The sequence below is a fragment of the Brassica rapa genome, chromosome A09 (genome assembly GCF_000309985.2).
Source record: "Brassica rapa cultivar Chiifu-401-42 chromosome A09, CAAS_Brap_v3.01, whole genome shotgun sequence".
NCBI classification, from domain to species: Eukaryota; Viridiplantae; Streptophyta; class Magnoliopsida; order Brassicales; family Brassicaceae; genus Brassica; species Brassica rapa.
In genome coordinates this window covers 25497411-25522352 of record NC_024803.2, presented here as the reverse complement: position 1 = coordinate 25522352, position 24942 = coordinate 25497411, and the positions used below count along the sequence as shown (strand labels likewise).

Sequence of the window (24942 nt, the reverse complement as noted above, 5' to 3'; positions counted from 1 at the left end):
TTATTTTGAGCACAAAATACTTTTTGTTAGTTGATTAAAAAAAAACATAATTTCTAAAATCATTAATAAATTTTTACACAATTTTATAAAAATAAAAGTTAAACTTATTTCTTTAACAATTAAACCAAATATTTTAACACTGCACCATATATATTTAATAAGTATGTATTTAACCATGAGTATGTTTTGAACCAAAACTAACTGTCAATTTTAAAATCATAAAGTAAAATTTCCAAGGCATTTTTAACAATAGACAACAAAAAACTATGGTTATACTAATATATCTAATAATTTTATATGCAATAGTACATTTTGAACACAAAATACTCTTTGTCAATTGAATATAACATAAAATGTTTGCCGATTTACTAAAATTATTAAACATTTTTTATAAATGCAAATCTAAAATACAAACCATAAAATTATACAAAAAATATTAATATAGATCACAAGTAAATTATATTACGTCTATAGAGCGGAACGATCTTAGTTAATATAATATATATATTTTTGTATTGTTTCTTCAATTCATAGTTATCCTCGGTTCCAGTGGGTCCCCCTTTACCCATCGCTTCGCAATCTCATCATGGTTCGTCTCCGTCTAAACGTTTTTATATTATTTCAATAATCGTATAAGTTTGTCCCGTTACATTATATGATATTTTTCTACATCCATGACGAATATATTCCATTTATTTATTCGACCGCATCTACCTCCGTGTGTTGACCGCCACATCAATACATGACCACCCAATCAAATTTGGACGGTCACATTTAATACATGACCGACATGTTATTTTAAAGAAACCCAAATGATTTGCTTTTTGGCCAAGCAATTTTTGGTCAGGAAAGGAAGACTCAGAGGGCTTGGCCGACTTAAAAGCTTCTTTTTCTTCTCCTTATCGCCGAATATAATGAGTCTCCTCAGCCTCAGAAACAGTTTCTTCTTCCCCTCCTCTTCGCCGGCTTAGGGTTTTCTTCTCTACAAAGCTCATCATCACCTTCTCTAATCGTAGCTTTTTGCAGAAAACCCTTGCCGCCGCCTCAGCGATCGATCTGAACACTTCATCAGGTTAATTTCGTTTTTTTTTGGTTCAGTCATAAACTCATCGCATGTCTTGTCTTCGATTGGATTTTAAAGGTGTTTTCCGGTAGATCGGCTTAGATTCGTATGATTCCGAGACGCTTTGAGTCGTTTGTGTTGAATTGATTGACTTCTCGTGCGAGTTTTATCCACGATCTGATCTCTAATCGATTCACTTGTTGCAGGAACTTTCTTACCGACGGCTGTAGAAATCGACGGTGGCGTTTGTTTCTTCTCTGACTGTGTTTATTTCTACGACAAAGAAGATGAACACACTTGTATCTACCCATCAGACTCTAACTGTTACCGTTGGGTGAGTTTCAAACTCATGGTCAGATTTTGCATTTTTTAATTGATTTAGACTGTGTGTGTTTACATATAAATGTTGTAATTTTTCTTTCTTATTTCTTTTCTTGTAGAAAGTAAGGATTGTCTTTGTAACACACTTGTTTTTGAATGAGTACGCTGCTCGTGACTTTGCTGACTGATGTAAACTGTAGCAAATGTCCCTTGTTACGATAGATATACCATGATGGTTGTAGTCTCCTAAATTTATGCTCTGATATTCTATCTTGTTTGCTTCGTTTTTTTTGTTATGTCAACTGTGAGAAAGTGTTTAATGGACGAACTTGCAACTTGTAATATTGTTGTTTAGTATCTTATGTATTTCCATTTCTTTTGTGCAGTGCTCTTTAATGCTCTCGGCAAGGCACCATCTTTAGGACTGATAGCGAGTTAAGAGTTACAGTTGACTTTTTCTTTCAAGGTTATAGGTTTAGCATTGTTAATAGCTAGAAATGGAAACGAAGATCGTCAAGGTGTTGGATAGTAGGCGTGAAGATGGTTTCGGTAAAAAGAGGAAACGCGCAGCAAGCTATGCTGCATATGTTACTGGTGTGTCGTGTGCAAAGCTGCAAGATGTTCCCCCACCGAACCCGCAGAGCCAAGTTCCCGACAAAAGAAGGAAATTGGAAGGTGCTTACGAGAATCTATCTGGGAAGTCGCTGGTCAGATACTACTCTTATTTCAAGAAGACCGGAATTGCAAAGCGTGTTATGATCTACGAGAAGGGTGACTGGAATGATTTGCCTGATCCTGTTATATGTGCAATCCGAACTGAGTTAAATGAAAAGAGGGCTGCAATTGAGTTCGAGTGGTGTGCTCAACACTTTCTTTTGGATTTCTTGCACATGCATAGGCTAGATTTGGAAACAGGGGCGAAAACTCCGCTTGCATGGATCGACATTGGAGGCAAATGTTTCTTCCCTGAAATTTACGAGAGTGACGAAAGGAACGATTGCTGCAATCACAAGTGCGTGGAATATTCAAAACACTATGTCCCGCATGATATCAAGTTGCGCCTTGAGATTGATGTTAATGCTGGGGAGCCGAGGTTGAATTTGGAGGAGTGCAGTGATGAATCTGGTGACAGTATGGATGATGATCCAGCCGAGGATAGCTGCAGCCGCAGGATTGAACCTGCTGTTTCGAAATGGGATGAGACGGATGGTATAGCAGTCTCTGGTGTCAAGCCTGCTGGAGCCGAAGGCCTTGATAAAGATGCAGTAAAAAAGATGTTTGCAGTAGGTACCGCTTCTCTAGGCCATGTAGCGGTGCTGGATGTGGGCCGTTTTTCCAGTGAGATTGCGGAAGCTCGCCTAGAGCTTTTCCAGAAGCAGGTTGAGATCACCAAGAAACATCGAGGGGACGCAAACGTTAGATACGCATGGCTTCCTGCAAAGAGGGAAGTTCTATCTGGGATTATGATGCAGGGACTTGGAGTTGGGGGAGCATTTATTCGAAAGTCCATGTATGGTGTTGGGATACATTTAACTGCTGCAGACTGCCCTTACTTCAGGTTTCCCTTTCTCTGCCTCATATTAGTTTCTTCTATTGTATTTTTAGTTCATGTATTTTAAGCTCCTACCTCCAATAGATATCTTTGCTGAAAAGCTTCTTTACAGTGCGAGGTACTGTGATATTGACGAAAATGGAGTACGGTACATGGTTTTGTGCCGTGTAATAATGGGGAACATGGAGCTTCTTCGTGGTGATAAAGCACAGTTTTTCTCTGGTGGAGAAGAGTATGACAATGGAGTCGATGATGTCGAGAATCCGAAAAATTACATTGTCTGGAACATCAATATGAATACCCATATATTCCCTGAATATGTTGTTAGGTTCAAGCTGTCTGTTCCTCACAATGCTGAAGGTGATTAGTTTGTTCCCTTTTCATTCCTCACATATGAACTTGTTCAACAAATTAAAATCATAACTGATGACGCATTGAAAGGGAGACAGCTTATAGATCTGGCTGAAGCTCAGGTCTCAACCGATAAAATTATAAAGAATAAAAAAAGGATCCCATGTGTGATAAAACCTAACGACCTCCGGTGTTATTAAACACGTTTGGTTTCAAGAGACACGTCTTTGATTGAATCATCCGGGGGTCGGATGGAGATACTCACGGTTTAATGGGTATTTCGATCCATTAAATTCTGTTTTGTGCAATATAAGAAGTCGATGACATACACTGGTTCCTGCAGGTGATATGGTTGCTAGGCATGATAACTCAGGTGTCACTTTGGAAGGACCCAAGGATCTTCCTCCCCCGCAGGTAGACTCAAACGTCAGTTTGCTCCTTTGATTATTTTTCTTTTGTATAAGATCTTGTCACCAAAGGAATTGAACATCTATACATTGGTTGTTTGGTTGTAAACAGGGGCCTGAAAGAGGTTCAGGGAGCGCAAACAGTGTGGGTTCGAGCACTACGAAACCCAAATCTCCTTGGATGCCGTTTCCTACACTGTTTGCAGCAATCTCACCCAAGATTGCAGAGAAGGACATGTGTTTCATCAATGCTGACTACCAACAACTGAGGGTAGAAATCTGATCTGAGCTAGTTTGCCACGATACATTTTGAGAAGTGCATGAGAGTTGAAGAAAAAAAATTTTATGCAGGAAAAGAAGATGACGCGAGGAGAGTTTGTGAGGAAGCTGCGGGGAATAGTAGGAGATGATCTGCTTAGGTCCACAATAACAGCTCTTCAAAACCAGGCAAGTTAGTTAGTAGTAGTAGAGATTTTGTTATAGAAAGTGTTTTAAGTCATAAAGCTAACAAAACGAGAGTTTGTTTGACGTCAGCCAAAGTTGAATAAGGAGATTCCTGGAAGCGACGAGGAAGGTGCAGGTGGGTTTGTAAAGTAAAAGTGGGAATGTGATAATGACGACGAATGTCAAAAGGAAGCTGCTTTATATCTATCTACCCTGCCTTTGTGGTTCTCCTTTTGACTTTTATAATATAAAATCTTTTGAGTATATTAGTAGACTTTTGGGTCTGGGGGTAAGAGTTGAATGTGCCGACTATTCTGTCGTGGAAAAAATCCTTCTTAAAAGTCTGTTGATGACGTTGGGTCTTTTTCTTTTATTAGCTGCAAAACATTGTTGAACCTTGAAGAAAACGTGGTCGTTGAGTCTATTGTGAAACTTGCTACTTTTTTTTTTTGTCATATCTACTTGAGATTGTCTCTCACGATTTTCGGTTGTTAAAGAGACTTGTGCTCGCACACCCGCAACAGCACTCGTATATTGTTGGGCTCTAGCGTTGTGGTAGTAGATCTAGGTCCAGTTTTCTTCTAGCTCGTGACCAAAGCCAGCCAAGAGGTACAATCTTGGCGTGTACTTATATATTTACGTAAAGCACAACTTCAATGTGAAGCAACTATTGCTCCTCGTGGAAGTGCGTAAACAAGGGAATGAGTGAAATATAAGATGATGAACGCACGACAAAACAGAGTCGGTCAATAATATTTATCTGATAATAATGACAATGACTCGAATTTCTAGTTTGTAAGCAATTTATTGTTACCTTTGTTATTGACTTGGGGGTTGCATAACATTTCTTATGGTTCTTTATTTGTTCCTCCTTGTTCAAGTTGTGTTTTACATAATATCTTATGCACCTCTGTTTTAGAGTGTTCGGCAACTAATAGACTAAAGCTAAGAGACTTTTTCAAAATGACCAAGTCAAAGACGTCTGTTTTTCTTAACAATGGACAGCCTGAGTTTGGATATTTGTAAACTTAAATGTGAAGGAGGGCTGGGAATTAGAGCTTTAAAGGAAGTGAATAAGGTTGCTGGTCTGAAATTAATATGGAGGTTGTTAACAGGGGATTCTCTTTGGGGGAAGTGGATCAAAAATAACTTACTAAAGAGGAAATGTTTCTGGGAAGTGAAGAAGAATACTCAGGCTGGATCTTGGATGTGGAGGAAATTATTGAAGCAAAGAGATATAGCTAAGAGGTTCTATAAGAAGAAGATAGGAAATGGCAGAAGCACTTCCTTTTGGTATGAGAATTGGTCTTCTAAAGGGATTTTATTTGAGAGGTTGGGTGAAAGATGAGCTCTGGTCATGGGAATAAAAAATGAAGCAACAGTGGAAGAAGCAGTGCTTAAAGCTAGAAGAAGAAGGCATCGAAATACGTTGCTAACTGAAGTGGAGGCAGAGCTGACTAAAGTAGAAGAGAAGATATGCGAAAATTCAGAAGATGTGTGTCTATGGAAATATAAATCAGGATTTAAAGAGAAATTTTCAACTCGGGAGACCTGGGAGTTACTAAGAGAGGAACATACTCATTGTAGTTGGGGGAGAGGTATATGGTTCGCGCAAGCCACTCCTAAGTTTGCTTTCTTGACTTGGCTAGCAATGCTTAACAGACTTGCAACTATGGATAGAATTGAGAAATGGAGTCAAGGTGTGGATGTTACATGTGTTCTTTGCAAGAGTGCTGGAGAATTCCGCAATCACTTGTTCTTTGAATGCTCATACACCTCTCAGCTTTGGGAGCATCTTGTAAAGGGGATTCTGGGAAGAGATTTTACTACAGACTGGTCGGAAGTTGTGGTGTTGTTATCACGGGTTGATAATGACAAGAAGAGATCTTTCTGTACTCGATATGCTTTCCAAGCTATTGTGCACACAGTATGGATGGAGAGAAACAAAATAAGACATGGTGAGAAACCTTTACCTCTGGAAGTAATGAAGAAGCGGATTGACAAAGGAGTTAGTAACAAGCTAAGCATAATGAGATTGAAAGGAGGAAAGGGTATGGAGAATGCTCTTCAATATTGGTTTAGTACAAGAGTGTAGAAAATTAATCTTTAGAAGTATAAGTTGCAAAAGATTAGGATTTTCCTATTAAGGTCTACACTTGATGTAAAAAGGCTTTTTTGATGAATATAAATTTAACATTCATTCAAAAAAAAAAAAGAGAATCATGTAATGAAAAATCTGCAAAAAGAAGATAAATTAGTGAGAAGACGTAAGAAAAAGTGAGAAATGAATATAAAATTAAGATTAGAGAGAGGTTGGAGAGTTTCAGAATGAGAATCATTAAATTTTTGTTGCAGTCATTTGAGAGGAAGAAAAAAAATATGTAAATTTTCTTTATATATGGAGATAAAAATTCCAATTAGGCTAAATATTTTCGACCCAGAAGTCTTCTAGAAGACTTATGAAAAACTCATGGAAGACTCATGGAAGACTTATGTAAGACTCATGGAAGAATTATGGAAGACTCATGTAAGACTTATGTAAGACTTATGGAAGACTTTGATTTATGCGGAAAACTTAAATTATTTCAAAATTTAGGCAGGAACCCTAAATTTTACTTTAATTTAGGCGGGATGTGTCAGAAGACTTCTTTTTAAGTTTTATGTGAGTCTTCTAGACTCTAAAATCAAATAACTATGAAAAAAACTTTTTTAAACTTAAAAAAACTTAGAAAGTGTTTAAATCAAATTATTAGATAGTTACTAAACATATATAGGTCAATTTGAAAAAAGAAAAAAAAATGAAGAAAAAATTTCAAATCTAACCCTAAAGATACCAACAATACTATAACATATGTTACCAAACCCTAAACCAGTGACTCATGAATCAATCTACATTCACTCATCTATGTTGAAAATAATTCAATTTCAGATAAACTAAATTTACATCATTGAAAAATATTTATTATTACATGATTTCAAATTTTAACCCATGAAAATATTTTTTATAAAAATTTCAAATTATGGAAGACTCTTGGAAGACTTATGGAAGACTCCTGGAAGACTTATGGAAGACTTTGATTGAGGCGGAAAACCTAAATTATTCCAAAATTTAGGCGGGAACCATAAATTCTACTAAAATTTAGGCGGGATGTGTCTGAAGACTTCTTTTTAAGTCTTCTGTGAGTCTTCCGGACCCTAAAATCAATCAACTATGCAAAAAAAAAAAAACACTTTCTTAAACTTAAAAAAAAAACTTAGAAAATGTTTAAATCAAGTTTTTAGATAGTTACTAAACATATATGAGTCAATTTGAAAAAGAAAAAAAATGAAGGTAAGATTTCAGAATCTAACCCTAAAGATACATACAATACTATATCATATGTTAACAAACCCTAAACCAATGACTCATGAACCAATATACACGTGGCAGGAGCAGGGTCAGTCAAATCGTCTGCAGGTACATAAACTGCTTGAATAGAGGTTATTTACAAATTTATTTTCCAAAAATTTTTAATTTCATTCACTCATCTATGTTGAAAATAATTCAATTTCAGTTGAACTAAATTTAAATCATCGAAAAATATTTATTATTACATGATTTCAATTTTTTACCCATCAAAATATTTTTATAAAATTATAAAATTATTTTTAAGATCTACTGAACTAGAAGCCTTACAAAGAAGTCATCCTAGAGAAGATATTAGCCTTGTTCTTTTAGAAGACGCGCTGCGTCAGCGTCTTGCAGTTAATTATAACTGCTTTCTCGTTCACGCGTCTGGACATAAACACCGGCAGCGGTGGTTTTGCCTATCAAAAATAGTTGCAGCGTCAACATAAATACCGCCGCTTTTAACTGCGTCAGCGACGACACCGAAAACCTTCGCAAAAAATAATGGCAGCGTCAACTTAATTAAATTTTTCATCGTCTTTTTTTCAGTTTTTGATCGGTAGCCGCTGACGCAGCGCGTCTTCTAAAAGAACAGCCCTATTGTTAATATCTATCTATCTATATTACTATAAAATAGTGTTTGCTTCACTCTAATGAAACTACATCAGATTCCAGCTAGATAAGTCAAGTCTTCTGGTCGTGACACGTGTCCCGCTTTTCCCGAAACACATCACTTCATTTATTCAGAATTCGGATGGGCTTAGCAATCGAGTGGGCTTTTGTTATAAAGCGTATATCTTCAGGGTTTTGGGCTAATAATTTTGTATGTTGTAGGCAGCCCCATGGCCTGTTATCGGGAACCCTAATGCAAAAACATCAGTCTTCATCTTCAACCATTTCTAGGGTTCTTAACGTTTTGCAACTTCTGATTTTTAAAACCGACCATGGCGTTTCGACTGGGTTACGGGAACCTATTAATCACGCCAGTATCTGGTCTAATCCTTCGTTCATATCGATTCCGATGGAGTTCTTAGCACCGGCAATGGGAAACCTGAACCGTTATGGACTGTTCAATCGTCATCATTAGCGACCTTCTTATTCCTTCTCTCCCCCCCACTCTTTCTACAATTTCTCATTCACTGCATCATCTCTGCTCCCGGTGAATATGCATCCGAAAGAACACACTAAAATAAGACGTAAACATTGATTGGTAGCATACTCGATCAAACGAGTTATTTTTTCGGCTACTACGATAAAGATAAGTTTTGATAAGTAAACTTGATCCTTTCATCCTTCCCAATCATAATAACTCTTACAACTTTCTTTGAGCATAATGGCGAACTCCTCTCTCCTCCTTTCTGACTTAAAGGTCGGGCATTCAAGCAGCTTTTTGATTACCATGGTGTTCAGCCATTGAATTTTGTTTTCATTAATGGTGAGTTTCACTTATTGATTTGGTGATAAAACGCAAGCATATAATCATTGAATTCTTATCGGTTTGAAATTCTTTCAGACAATGATACTGATATCTTGATTTGATTTTTGGGTTGTTCTAAGTTTTGTTTATGTTTCTTCTTGGTGTTGGTCCATTGTGATTGAAGAAACAACTCAATTATGTTCTTCACTGCAGGATCTGAACTGCGGCAGTAGAATCTTCTTTTGGCTGTGTAAAAATCACACCTCCAAGCTAAGGAAGACAAATGACTGAAAACAGGTGCTTTGTGTTATATTCTTACCACGCTTTTCCTTACTATTGGTTTGAAATCCCAGAACGTTTTGGCCACAATCATACACTACTACTGTGATCAGAGTTTTATATTTTATAGTATTTATTTCCACTTCTTTTGTATTAGCCAAGTACAAGATGATGGTCTTATTCTTCAAGAAGCTGATATCTGTTTCTATTTCTTTTGCAGCAGGACGAGAATGCAATTGAAAATGAGGCGCCTCCTCCTCCACTCCCAAAACCTTTAGCAAAACCTTGACCTTTCGGACACAAGTACACATGTTCGGTTTTGTGTGCTTAGATTGGTGTTTATATAAATCAAAACTTATTTTTCCATATTTTGTTCTAGGATTGTCTTTAATTCACCCTTTTGATTCTTCTTTCAGGATCTCCGGTCAATCACCTATCAAGGGTTGGTTGCAAAGGTTTTGCTTGCCAATGAGTGACGTTCCATACATATTTCAATGGTATAGGAAACAATTTATTGAGTATCTTTCTTTATTTATGTTCTGTGAATCTTTTATGTCATAAGTGTTCTATGATGGTTGATGTTTTTGATTTTGATATTTGCAGGTGAGCCACGAAGCTGTTTGCTTCATAGTGGATGGAGCATGTTTGTTTCGTTGATGTGAAGTATCTAATTCTTCTACAGAGGCGAGAATGTGGAATTACGTGAGAGGTGTAAGTCCACATAGAGTCTTTGATGAATAATACTCCATAAACATGAGATTTAAATGAGAGGTAATGCGGTTTTGAATTACTAAATCCACCTAAGAGGACAAATTACGTTGGTATTGTTGAGCTTGAAGGTGATGGTCTCAATTGGTATAAGGTGGAATTGGCCAACCGTGAATTATAATTTTAGGAATTAAGGGCAGATTCCTTGCTTGGTATGCACCAGGTCAAGAGTCAGTTGTTTCAGAAGAGATCGTGAAGAATGCACCAGTTCCTGCGGTTTTTTATGAGAACTCTGTTGACCGTGTTGTGTTGATTGTGGAGGTTAAATAAGAGGCACTTCCTCAGATTCTTTTTTCTTCATCAGAAGCCTTGATAAGAAGGAACCAGTTCCTGAGATGATTCCAATGGCAGCTTAGTGATGCCCTTTACCAGAAGCATTAGAAACAGTTGAATCACTTGAAAAGTATTAAAGAGGACGAATTAAGTAAGAGGGAAGACTCAATGCAGAAAAATATATCAACGGATCAGTTGCAGTCACCAATTTATATTAAAGTGAACAGGGGAGGAGCTTGATATTTTTGTAAACCATGGAGGCTCTATCATGGAGAATCAGGATGGTCTCTCAAGTGGCATATGGAGTTAGCTACACAGTGTCTTTATAATTAATCCAACTCTCAGAACAGATTTTTTTTATCAATCTCAAATTTTTTGTTATGCAGTTTTCTCTGTTTTTCAATAAATGTTAAGAGCTCTGCAAATCTTTCAAGAACACTTAGTAATTGTAAAGGAGAGTCATCTTATTCATGTTTGATATCGTGACAATATTTATAAACCAACTTCAATTTATAAAGTACCTTCTGCTAAAAACTTCATGCTAAAGTATAAGATGCATCATGAATAGTTATTCGATTGTTTCCTATAAATTTTGAGATCTGAGATTAATATGTAGTGTACAAATTAAATAGAATAAAAGTAATGACTGTGTTTGTTAAAAATCTTGTTCTAAAACGCGGCGAGGAGGTCCGATTTTCCGGCGACTAGGCGTGAAGCGGCACCCTACCGCTGCGATTTGCTACCAATCGGACAGTTAGGCGGTCTGATACAAAAAAAATCTTTGTTTTCGCGATTTTGAAGTTCAAATCAACAAGTATTGATAGATCTATAGTTGTTATGTGTAAACAACAACAAAAACGCATGAGAAATGAAGATTTTTCGAAGAAAATCTATGGCAGCCGTAAAAAAAAAGTTGCAGAAACAGGCAAAGCCCTGATAAGAAGATGAAGATATAATTACAAAACTGCCATTTAGCTAAAAAATATAAAAAATATGCAAAAATGACTTTCTTGGGCGTTGAACCCGGGACTGGTATGTCACCAAGCAATGACTAAACCACTAGACCACAAGTAATCTTTGCGATATGTTACTTAAAATATATTTTGTATATAACTTTATTTTAAAAATAAAATAAAACTTAAAATTAATCTCCGATTAATCCCCGATTAAAATCCGATTTCTTCGTTAGGCGCTAGGCCCAACCCGAACGCACGCGTAGCGCCTAGCGAGTTTCCGAACAAGACTTAAAATGTGTGAACATAAAAGAAAAACATATATAATTGTGGGATTATATTTACCATATGTTTAATGTGTCACTAAAATTTCTAAAATGGAAAAGTAAAATAAATAGATAAAATTGTTGTAAAACAATTATGAACCTTAATGCAATTTTTAGTTAAGATAAATTAAAAATTAAAAATAATTTTCTCATTACTTTATTCACGGGCGAGTTTACCCTAAATTTAAATTTTTTAATTAATTGTAATGAGAATCAAACTGAATAAAGAATAACAATCAATAAAATAATGATTCATACTAATATATAACAAAACATTTAAAATGTAAACAAATATTAAACAAAAATAAAAAATATTAATTCTAATTATTTAAATTATTTTCAAACTATCATCCCGACCGTAGAGGAGACCGGTCCTAGTAAAGTATGTAATAAAGATAAGTATACTATGGTTTTAAAAACCAAAATTTTGAAGGATAAATGTGGAGTTTAACCAAGAATCTAATTACCGTAAATACTATATAAATTAATAAAATTGAGATTATAGTATTTTATTAATTTATAGAAATATTAATTTTCATTTTTATGTTCAAATATTTTAAAGTAGTATTTATATTTTATGAGATTTGCTAAAATTTCTTTTTCATATGAATTTATATTTTTTGTCATGTTACATTTCTCTGGAGTTTTTTTTAAATTAAAATGACTCATTTAACTTAATAACCATAAGACATTAGTAATTAGCTATCAATGCAAAATTTTATGATATTTGGAAAATCAATAAGATGACTGTAGTGTAGTTACCCTTTTGTCCAAATCGAGGTATGTTTAAAAATATTAAATTTATTAATAATATATTAATTATTAATTTGAGCGCATGTTTGTGTAGCAGTTAGATACTTAAGCTAGCATTGATTTAATCTTAATTATCACATACTAGAGCCGTTGTCCGCGCTCCGCGCGGATTACATATTTAATTAAAGTATGTTAATATTTGTGTTAATATATTTCTACGCGTTTTCCTGGGATTAAAACAATGGTGAAGAGGTGCCGTATGTTTGTATAGAAAACGATCATCATCTAAGAATCTTCATCACAAAAATGTTTTTTTTTGCCAAAGTATTTAATTATTTCTATATGTGTCTTCTAGGAGTGAATGACAAATTTGTTGATACAGTTGGGAGCATGGTTTTTTTATTAAGAACTAATTATGGTTTCTTTCATAATTTGTATTTTTAAATAAAAAACATATTTTACTAATAATGTTTATATTTGTTTTATTAGAGTTTTGTAACTATAAAATGAATAAAAATATCTTTATTTAGTACTTATATAAAATTATATAGAGATAGATTATTAATTTATGATTATGATGGGACTATATATTAATTTGGAACAAATATTAAGCGACTTAATTAGATTCTTGCAAACCGGGGGAAAAGGAGTGGCCGGTCATGTCGTCTGTATTTTTACATTTTCCCAAGTTTTTAAAACGTTTCGTAGCAATAAACAAAAATCAAAACGTAGCATTTCATTTACATATTTGGAATCTTATTAAATAAGATGTAACTTTTCTTTTTTTTTGTGCATTTCAAATTTAATAAGATGTAAATAGTCAAAAATATAAAATATATATATATATATAAAACATAATTTGTATTTTATATTTGTTTTATTAAAGTTTTGGATTAAAGTATTAAATTAATATATCAATACTAATAATGTTTTTGATTCAAAAATGTACTTGTAAATTCAAAATACCTCCCACAAGCGGAGGATCTTTGGCGGTTGGTTTGACTATGGTATTGAGGAAAAATCAATCCTTAAACAAAGGAAAGAATATTTAAATGTTAGGCAAAGTGAAATGGTTTGATAATAAAACATAGTAAAAAAGGTCTCAATTGATAAAATTGAACCATGAGATTAATTACAAACTAAAATCTTATAAAGCCAAAAAAAACTAAATATTTTATATGACCGATAGATGTGAACTACAATTATAGTAGCTTAGCAGGCATGAACTATTTTATTAAATCAATTTTTTTTGGCGGAGACCAATAGCTAAAGACGGAAGATTGTCGGTCTATGTTTAATCTTAACCAACTAAAATTTTATACGTTTGTTCGCACAGATTATCAATATGAATCTATTATTAAAACAATTGAAAATAAACAGTGGAAGGTGAGCCAAACCCCACGTCCCCAACCGCATACAGACTTAACTATCCAACTCTTAAACATATCACTTATGCTAAGAAATTGACAAAATTGTGACTTTCAAATATTGACTTACACAAAATCTTGAACGGTTGGCGGTGGTAGTTTTTTCAGAGTGAGAGGGGATGAATATATGATCTTCAGATTAGAGTTCTTGATCCTAATGGTAAAATATATGTTATTTAATTTTCATTGAATACAGTAGGCATTTTTGGCATGAAATATAACGATTTCCTAAATTAAATTGTTCACCAGCTATAAGAATAATAAGTATGGGGCAAGTTAAAGTTGTAAAAATCGATTTTGATTTAGGATGGCAAAGATGTGGTAGCTAGAAGACTAATAATCAACAATCAATGCATGCATTGTTTTATTATGATGTAATTGGAGTTGAACCGGGTTAAACCGTGACTCTTCGCATATTTTAATGGTTGGTTTTTTTTTTAAAAGTGTAGTCCAAAATAACATGGCATAATGGTTGGTTCTGATTATTTTGTTCATGTGGCAAGGCTTAGGAAGCTAGGATTTAGCTCCTTTTATATAGTAGGATACCGTAGAATATAATAAATAGCCAGATATTTACATAAATATTTATATTTATCAATTTAAAAATAAAGTGATTTAAAATGCATTTATCACTTTGCCAATAAATGACGAACTGTATAATGATATGTCAACACAATAAATAACAAATGAATGTTCGGTTAACTAAATTAACAACCAACTTGAGTTAAAACTATATATTAATACGAACTAAGAAGTAAGCATATATTTAAAGAAGTGCATTTTGATGGTTCTAACAATCTTCATACTACAACTGCATAGGATTACATTAAATTAGGTGTAATTTTTAGATTTAGCCACTTAATTTAATGAATACTAGGTATATATAATAGCATAATTCAAATAACATAATTCTCCATTGCATCATATATGATATGAATGTGCTGATAATTTATCCAACAACCGGATAATACATGATAATTTGGACTGTTATAATAAAAGCAAGAAAATAATTTTTGTTTATATTAATGTGAATGCGTATTATAACCAGACAATACATCTTGAGTTCGAGGTAGGTTATTATAAGAGATGGAGTCATATGTACACGTTAATCTTAACCGAATATTACAATATTAATCCTGATAAAAGAATTAATAGCCAGAAAAACCATTTTATTAGCCGAGATTAATTAAAAGTCGGGTACTTCCACATAAACTAGTATATTTGAAGTATTTTAGATAAATAATAGTTCGAGATTAACGACATTCCAATGCTGAACTTCCCCTTGTTTTGAAGCCTGAAATAGCTTTTTCAATGCTTTGTCTCTCCCATTAGGTAACCTTCACTATTACCCAAAGGGTTTAACCTCATAAGTCAAAATAACAAAATACTTAAAGACCGCACAAAGCCTGCAATCATGATCACAAAGCCCGCACAAAGTTCAATCTTTGGCATATCAAAACTACAAGTTGTTAACATCCAAACATCAAAATGTTAAATAAAACATTGTAACAACAAATTTAAATAATCTAAATCATCATCACATTTAAACAAGAAAAACAATATGATGAAACATAATAGAACATATTCTTGGGTTGTTTTTTTCGTTAACATAAGCTGGTCTATTGACATTAGGGAGGTGATACACGTGCATAGTCCAACTTGTTTTAATTCCTTTGGGTGCTTTCCCAGCGTAAAATACAAGTGCTTTCTTTATACCTTACGTCTTGGGTTTACCGACTGGTTTATGTGCTCCAGTGACATTCCAATAACCGGTTCCTGCAGCACTAGTTTGGACGAGAATCATTTGGTATTTGCGGTCTCTAGGTGTGAAGAAGTACCTAGAGAAACAAAAAAGAAACAGATTCCAGAATTTTCGAGAAATTGTTAGATCATCTTCAATGATTCAATCTATTTTTCACTCTAAAATAGAATAACTTTATAATAGAGTTGAGTTCTACTCCAGTGATACTCTATTTTAAAGTGAAAAAATAGAGTGATGAGCAAACAAAAAATGGATTAATCTATAAATAAAGTAAACATATATTTTAACATATATTTTACTCTATTGTAGAGTAAAAAATAGAATTGGATTGGAGATCTTTTATTCTAAACTTTATTTTAGAGTGAAAAATAGAGTGAGGTTGGGATGCCCATTAGATTTACCCAAAATCTCCCAAGGATTGAACTTGTAGAGATCAATTTAGACGATAAGCAGAGCTATGATCTGATTAGATGCTCATCTCCAACACAAGTAGAATCTCACAAGCTCTTCGTATTTTGGGTAGAATTAGAATCCTTCAGCTATGCCTTCCTTCTTCAAAATTCTTCTACAGCTTGATTTGAGTTCATTTGCTGAAGGATGGAATCGAGAAGATTTTGTAAGGATGAGAATTGCCACAATCTTTTTGGCTTTAGAGGTGATAGGATAGCTTATTGTAGCCTTTACTAGGGTAATTTGTAGCCAATCCTAGCTTTATTTATTGTTTATCAAAATGATAGACCTATGTAGAAAGCTAGAAGATCATATATAATGGTTCTAACAATTCAACACCCTCTTTTTTATAACACTCCACATCATCTTCTCTCTCGTCCACCTGTTTATTTAACACTCACTTCATTTTAACATCTACAATAGTTATGTTAAATATTCTACTATTTTTAATTCATATTGTTATCTTTTGTAATATAATAACTACATATGAATAATAATTTTTATGTAATCAACTTAAATAACTTAAATGACATAAATTTTAGTTTATTTTATGTTAATATTCTTAACTAAATTTTAAAAAATAATATTGAATTAGTATTATTAAAAAAATAAAATTACAAAGTTATGGGATTGGTTGGAAGTTGGTTTTAAAATTGATAGTTTTTGGGATATGAGATGTTAAAAAGAAAATTAAAAGAATTTTGGGTGTTAAAAGGATTATTATTAAGATCTATTTAACACAAAAAGACTTTAAAACATCAAAATAATTCATGCAGCATCGCTCGACAAACAGATCTCAAATCCGCATTGTTGGTCCTCACCTTCTTCGAAAGACGATCACGTCCGTCACAGCCAGTAGGACTAGTCGGTTTCGTACTGGCAACACCGGCTGGTACGGCACTTTCGCAACTAATGAAACCGATATTGCCACCTGCCGCCTGAGGAAGACATGTATCTTCCCTCAGAACTTCGGTCAGAGCATCACTAACCTCTTTGGAATGTATCCTATCCGATCCCCCAACATCGCACATGCTACGGATCGTCTTGGATTTACAAAATCTTGATCTTCTCCTAGTGGACATAGTTTGTGAGGCATTGCGAAAAGTAAAGAAAAGTGTAACTAATAAAAGGTTCAACCCTAGAATTTATATCAAAAATCCATGTATCTCGAAAAGATATCATTGAAAAGGATCATACGAGAGTAATACCCCACAAAGATTTAGACACATCTCAGTGTACTTATCCACACGAGAAAAAAAAATATGGAGATTTGACAGACAAAAATTTCGTCCTTAACTATACCGCAAGCCCATTAAAGACTAAGGAGACATCTGTTGGGCCCATATCTCCCATGGGCCTGCATAAATCTCATGAACGAAGTTCATATAGATGGTTGCACATCCCGATATCGGCCTTAGTAAGAGGCAATGTCGTATATGTGAGTAATTAATCACGATGTAACTCTGTGAATCCGAGCCAACAAACATTATGATTAAACATGGATCTCGAACCCATTTTGGGTGGCACGTGAAATGCGGAGAGATCAAAGACGATGGGAGACCGATCTCGATCTCTAATTAAACCACGAGGTTGATGGTTGTCGAGTTCGCTGAAAGAATATATGATTCGTTCAACCGAGTAATGCTCCTGAGATCCGTAGAAGTAGTCCCCAAAACATTGAAATCAAGCGAACAAGAAGAGGAGAAGATATTGGAAGTTTCTAATGACTTAAGAAAGTATAAAAGGAAGACGAGAGAGAGAGAGAGAGACAGAGAGAGAGAGAGAGAGAGAGAGAGAGAGAGAGAGAGAGAGAGAGAGAGAGAGAGAGAGAGAGAGAGAGAGAGAGAGAGAGAGAGAGAGAGAGAGAGAGAGAGAGAGAGAGAGAGAGAGAGAGAGAGAGAGAGAGAGAGAGAGAGAGAGAGAGAGAGAGAGAGAGAAGAAGGATATACATTTATTCACTGACAATCACACACACATTACCATCAAGCTCGAGCTCTCAACCCTAAACACTTTGATCTCGCTAGTTCTCTTTGTTCTTAGTTAATCTTCTTTTGATTGTCATTCATTTACCTTGTAAACCTTTAGACATCAATATAAAAAATCAATTTTTGTCAACTTGAATCTGATTAAATCATTGTGTTATGACGATATTTTTTCCCACAAGTCTTCTTCCCTAATTAACAAATACAATACACTACCAAATTCTTAGTGTGGGCTTTAAGACACACACTCAACTCTGGTCATTGTCACTAAGTTCTGGTTATCCCCATCCTTCTAGCGTCAAACTGTTAGGGTAAAATAAAGCAGGGTTCTTTGTGATACTTCGGTAACAATAAGTAACGCAAGAAGAATAGATCAAATATAATGTTTACTAGGTTAAGATCCGCGCCATGCGCGGACTGGGATTATGTATACACATAATTTTTACATATTAAAATTTATTTTGTGTTCATTTATATATTATGTACATAATTAAATTAGTTTAAGCACATAAAATCAAAATAATAAAATCATTGTGTTATGACGATATTTTTTCCCACAAGTCTTCTTCCCTAATTAACAAATACAATACACTACCAAATTCTTAGTGTGGGCTTTAAGACACACACTCAACTCTGGTCATTGTCACTAAGTTCTGGTTATCCCCATCCTTCTAGCGTCAAACTGTTAGGGTAAAATAAAGCAGGGTTCTTCGTGATACTTCGGTAACAATAAGTAACGCAAGAAGAATAGATCAAATATAATGTTTACTAGGTTAAGATCCGCGCCATGTGCGGACTGGGATTATGTATACACATAATTTTTATATATTAAAATTTATTTTGTGTTCATTTATATATTATGTACATAATTAAATTAGTTTAAGCACATAAAATCAAAATAATAAAATACCTCTTGTTTATTGACAATAATTTTTGGTAACTAAATCAAAACAATTATTTTATTTCTTTTACATAGTATATAATTAAATTTCAATGATTTTGAGATATATATATAGTATATTTTAATATAAATATTTATTATTGGGACTTCTTACTCATATGATTTTATAAACATTTGTATATTTGCTTTAACAAAAAATTTAAACTATAAATCACAAAAATTTTAATGAGAAATTTTTTCAATGCAAATTTCAAATCAAAATATTAATGTCTCATTACGTTTTCAATGCAAATTTCGAAATTAGCAAATTTGTATATTTTTATATGTTATATAATTTTATTTAAAAGATATTAAAATAGATAATATGAATATCTATTAAAAATTTAATGATATATATATATATATATATATATATATATATATCTATTAAATGAGATTTCATATTCATACGATTTTATGATCATTGGTATCTTATTATAACAAAAAAGGTTAAACCATTGATCACAAAATTTTCAATGTGGAACTTTAAACATTTTTGTAATTTATAGTTTTTTTAAGAAATTCAAAATATAACATGTAAGAAAAAAAATTCTTATTACATGGTTAATGTGATTTTTAATTTTTAAACATAATATAAAATTAAACAAAAATGAGAAGGGAGACAAAAAATTATTATCAAATCTTTATTATTCATAATCATTAATTTTCATAAATATGTTAATCCTATTAGCTAATTCCGTAGCTTTTATTTAAGAAAAAAGTGGAGAATATTATTTTTGTACCTAACTAATCAATTTGATAGTTAGCTTAATAAAATGCATAATATATGTTTAGATGGACCAACATATTATTCTAAGAATTCTAAGAATCATCCTATTGATGACATGTGACTACAAAAAATGGTTTAATGTTTTCTAATTAATATATAAGGGATTAATCAATATAGCAGGAGTACAAAGTATTAGTCTAAAAACCCTAGTTTAGCTGCCTGCTTCTATAGTCAAGGTATGTAATAGTTAATTAATTTCTTTTAGGGTTCAGATCCCTTTTATAGGCCATTGTAGTTGAAATCTAAGTTAAATCCTTTCATATTCTGAAATGTAGAAATATTCTGAAATCTAAGTTAGTAGAAGTTGAAATCTAAGTTAAATCCATTTATAGGCCATTGTAGTTGAAATCTAATTACTCTCGTATGATCCTTTTCAATGATATCTAAGTTAAATCCTTTCATATTCTGAAATCTAAGTTAGTAGAAGTTTTCCATTTTACCCAGAGGCACGAGGAAAATATAACCCAGAAGCCATAACTCGTTCAAGCATGAGGAGAATGTCGACGTTCTTTTATAATTAGGATGGATTGTTTCATGGATTAATTATCCCCAACAGCGTTGCTAAACAAATTTATTTTTTATCAACTAATACATAAACCAGTAAATATCGCACTTTACAAAGAAATTCAATAAAACTTCTATAATGTTACTTTGATTTTGTACATGTTGTGTTCACGTTAACAATGATAAAAAAAAAACTAATTAGATAAACAAATTTGATTATGAGTTAAAACTTAAAGCTATTCATCTGATGAAGGGAAATTTAGCTGAAAATACATGGAGACATTGGTAATTATATATTCATGTGGGATTCGAAAGTATTTACATAAGTGGTGAATTGATATCAGCGAAATTATGTATCAGTCCCCGGCACCGGATGACAAAGCTATGACTTGTTTTAAATTGGATTTGATAAATTTAAGTTGTCATATATATATATATATATATACATGTCAGAAGAAGATTCAATTATAATATTATGTTGATATTTGTGAAGAAGAGATGTCGATTTAAAATATTTTAACATGTAAAATGACATGGTATTGTTTGCAAAATTAACATGGACATAATGTTAATAGAAATAATTTGGAAAAGATTATATTAACCAATGTTAAAGACAATTTTTTGGATGCATTATACAATTAAATATTATACAAATTCAGTTGGCGTGTGTTCTATGTAATAATGATAATATACAGGTTAACTATCAAAGTATCGAGAAAATGTGGTTAGTAACTGAAATGTGAAAGTGTGAAATTTTTGATCCATTCAACCAAATTAAGTGAAATCAATGTTGTTCAAAATACTCATATTTGTAGTAGCAAATTAGAATTCTAACAAACACATGATACACTAAAACGGTGGTAAAACATAACACATGGAAATTTGAAGGACCAAAGTTTGCACTGGAAACAATAAGCCCAACTATAATCGGATAATACATAGATAACTAGAATGTAAACATCAATAAGCTACAAAAAATGTTTAAGATGTACGTATGATTGTAAAACGATTAACTTTGTTATTGTGTAAACATATGAAAAAACTTCAACCATAAAACTAAGACAAACCATAAATGGTAATATAAAATTACAAGAAATACTAAATATAACTTTAGAGTTATATGGTTAAGGATGACTCATTGTTCATTTTAACTTGATTAAATAGTTTATTTATATTATATATGGTTATTTTAATGTTTATTCAGATATATGATAAACTATGAAATGAAAACTACTTATTGGTAATACTAAAATATTAATTTTAGGGTAATGTGGTTAGTTTTGATGCAATTATTAGACATTTAAAATTGGTAATCCGGTTTAACTGAATTACATACGGCTACTGAAAAGGTATCAATGATTTTATGGTGTAAACTTACAATAATAGATATGTTATGTTGTGTTAATAGATCATTTAACCGGTTACATCAATGTTTACTAGAATATATGAAAATTCATGTAATGAAAAACTACATATGGGTAATACTAAAGTATTAACCTTTAATGCAATGTGGTTAGTGTTAAGGCAATTGTTCAGCATTCTGAATTGATTATCCGGTTTAACTGAAAGATATCCATCCGGTTACTGAAAAAAATAGCAGTGATTTTATGTAATTTTAGTTTCTTTTTCTCAATTAACAAATTTTATTGTGAATTATTTTATGTAAATGATAAAATAGAAAATATAATATAATTTTAGATGTTCATTTTAACTCCATATTAATCCATATGTATGTAATTTATAAATACACCTAAAGACTTAAAATAAGTTTAAAACAAATTTTCTTGTATAAATGTTGATAGTTTAGGAAATGCATATTATTAATTATACATATACGTATGATGTCTTTTTTAAAACACTTTTTTATAAGAATCAGCATTTTTGAATAATCAATTTTAATAAGTAAAATATGAAAGTGTTCTTGCAATCAACAACAATAAGTTGTATTTTAAATTTAACTTAATTTCAAAAAAAACATAGTAGATATTAAAAGGAATTATAAAAATTCTAATATAAAATATTTTGACTAAATAATTAGAAAATAAAAATATTTTTGATGATATAATTGAATCTTCTTATATCATGTATATATATATATATTCTATTTTTATTTTATAAAAAAATAATATCAAATAAGTACACAAATGTAAAATTATAAATGTCATTTGATCCAATATGACATAATCAAACATTGCATTTTTAATTAATTTTACGTTCTAAATCTCTTATATAAACAAGTAGATTATAGTATAATTATTTTATAAATATGTAATCATCATATCATTGGAGAGTAATTAAATTTATAAGTGCAATATTTTGGTACTGAAGCAAGGCTCGCTCTCGCTCCTCCGGACACAGTTGGGATTCAATCCCCGCCTGCTTAATGTTCGGTCCTGAGTTTGATATGGGCCAAGCCTAGTTCCAAGCATGGGTCTGAAAGTAACATTAGCCGTTTCAAAGCCCTTAGGAATTTATCAAATGTAATGAATTAATTGGCAATGTCACAGAATTGACAATTCTTGATTTCTTGTGTATGTTTTAGGAAATGTTATTTTTGTGAATCTTTTATATATTAATTGAGAAACATTATAACATTGTTTTGTAGTCACGTGTCGACATGAGAATAAAATTCAGAATTCTAAGAGAAATATGTTGTTTCATCTTAACTTATATTATACTTTTTATTAAAAAAACTATTAAATTGATAAATAGAGTACAAAAAAATATTCTCGCACTTTCCTTAAATAAAAGATACGAAATTCTCTAATATGATTAACATATTTATGAAATTCAATGATTATGAAAAATAAATATTTGATAATAGTTTTTGTATCGTAGCTCTTTTTTGTTTAATTTTATATTATTAAAAGATATTAAACAACCACATTAATCAAATAATAAAAAATTTTAAATTTCTTATATATTATATTTAAATTTTTTAAAATGAATATAAATTACTAAAAACTTTAAATGTCTCACACTAAAATGTTGTGATCAATTGTTTAACTTTTTTTGGTAATAACAAGTTACAAATGATCATAAATCGTATGAATATGAAGTCTCATTTACTAGATATTCATATTATATATTAATATAGTCTAAAATTAAACTATATAACATAGAAAAATAGTTAAATATGATAATTTCTAAATTTGTACTGAAAAAGTATTGAAACCTTAATATTTTAGTTTTAAAATTTGCATTCAAAAAATCGCACATTAGAAATTTTGGGTTTATCATATGAGTATGAATTCTCAATAATAAATATTTAAATTAAAATATACTATATATCTATATTCATGTCATTGAAATTTAGTTATATACCATATAAAATAAATAAAATCATTTTTTGATTTATTCACCAAAAAAATATTGTAAATAAACAAGATGTATTGTTTTGATTTATGTCTTTACTCTAATTTAATTATATACATAATACGTAAATGAATACAAATAAATAATAATAGATAAAAATTAGTTTTATATATAACATTCATCCCGCGTAATTGCGCGTGTCTTAAGCTAGTGAATGGTAAAAGAGAGAAAGGATGAAAGGGATAAACACTACAAGAAAACACATATATAATGACGACGGTTTTTGTGGTTATTTCGTTGTAAAATAGAGTTTATGACGAAATAACTATGAAAGCCATTTCATCGTTAAACGTTCGTCATAACGTATATTTCCTTGCTAATTCGTCGTAAAGTTACGAGGAAACGTTTTGTCGTAAAGTAGTGTCATAAATTTCATGGTAAAATCCACGTAAACTATTTTCTCGTAAAAGCGACGTAAACATTTTATTCATAAAGTACATGTAAACTATTTACTCGTAAAGTACACGTTAAACTTTTCTTCGTAAAGTAGACGTTGATTTCTTCGTTCTTTACACGTAATGTTTACGACGAATCTGCGTGACTTTCGTAGTAAATTTCTCGCTAACAAATTTTCAATTTTCTCGTTAATTGGACGTAATTTAGCTACAAATTTGCTTTGATTCTTTATTTTTTACAAAATTTATTTCAAAATTATTAAAAATGTAAATAATAAATCAATACAAAAATAATATATAAATATTTAAGTTTCAAATTTCTAATACAATAAAAAGAAAAAAAAACTAAGGGTTGTTGTTCTTCATCTCCTCGAAGTGGTCTTGACTCCTCCTCCATACTTCTTCCTCATCCTCCTATGTGCTGGATAGCTCTGGAAAAGGATTTTGTCTCCGCATCTCCGCCAACATGGTCTCCAAATGAGGATTTCCAGCCGCCAGAAGGTCCAGAAAACCCTCGACTGAACTCATACGAGCTGTGAACGCATACCGCATCGAGTTCAACTCGGAACGCAGCTGAGTGACTTCATCAGCCCGTCTCTGACCATAAGACGATGTCACTCTTGGGACATCATTGACGGAACCAGTTCCCAATGCACGTCCCTTTTTCTTAGGGACAACCTTAAATAAATAAAAAATAATACCGTTAGGTGTACATAATGTGACTGGAATTCCATCGGAGGACTGTTGGGTCAGCTGGGTTTGGCGGTCTTGAATCCAAGCAACCACCTCGTTGTAGATTTGCTTGGACCTAGGATTTAAAAATTGCCCAGCCTTGTTCTTGTGGGTCCTCTCATAAATATCTTTGGCCTAAAAACATTTAAAAAAGTTAGAAAATATTTTAAAAAAATTAGTTAAGTAAAATATATACCATATCCAAACGGACACCAGCGTGGGTTTTTGAACCGTAGAGTGAAGCATCAGCCCGTTGCCGCGCTCATCTTTCTTCTGATGAGAGGCGGAGC

At 32.2% G+C, this 24942-nt stretch overlaps 1 protein-coding gene and 2 long non-coding RNA genes across 6 annotated transcripts; 2 read left to right on the top strand and 1 right to left on the bottom strand.

Moving 5' to 3' along the window:
- The first annotated feature begins 811 nt into the window (after window positions 1–811).
- Window positions 812–4580, top strand: LOC103840174 (inactive poly [ADP-ribose] polymerase RCD1). Of its 4 annotated transcripts, none has more exons than XM_009116654.3 (8): window positions 812–1072; window positions 1270–1397; window positions 1771–2942; window positions 3049–3296; window positions 3631–3713; window positions 3807–3965; window positions 4046–4141; window positions 4229–4580. In XM_009116654.3, the coding sequence occupies exons 3-8, from the start codon at window positions 1882–1884 to the stop codon at window positions 4289–4291; spliced, it is 1710 nt and encodes a 569-aa protein (XP_009114902.1). In that variant the 5' UTR covers window positions 812–1072; window positions 1270–1397; window positions 1771–1881; the 3' UTR covers window positions 4292–4580. The 4 variants fall into 4 exon arrangements, 2 of the variants coding, with proteins under 2 accessions (XP_009114902.1, XP_009114903.1); XM_009116655.3 differs by having other exon boundaries at window positions 3631–3701; window positions 4229–4579; XR_004450926.1 differs by lacking the exons at window positions 4046–4141; window positions 4229–4580 and having other exon boundaries at window positions 3378–3701; window positions 3807–3966.
- LOC103840173 lies at window positions 4382–19054 on the bottom strand. The gene is made up of 2 exons (XR_627555.2): window positions 15886–19054; window positions 4382–15560 (listed from the first exon to the last, which is right to left on the bottom strand). It is a non-coding gene; the product is annotated as an uncharacterized LOC103840173 (long non-coding RNA).
- A 419-nt stretch (window positions 19055–19473) lies between these two features.
- On the top strand, window positions 19474–23362 carry LOC117128508. The gene is made up of 2 exons (XR_004451817.1): window positions 19474–19939; window positions 20064–23362. It is a non-coding gene; the product is annotated as an uncharacterized LOC117128508 (long non-coding RNA).
- The last annotated feature ends 1580 nt before the right edge of the window (window positions 23363–24942 follow it).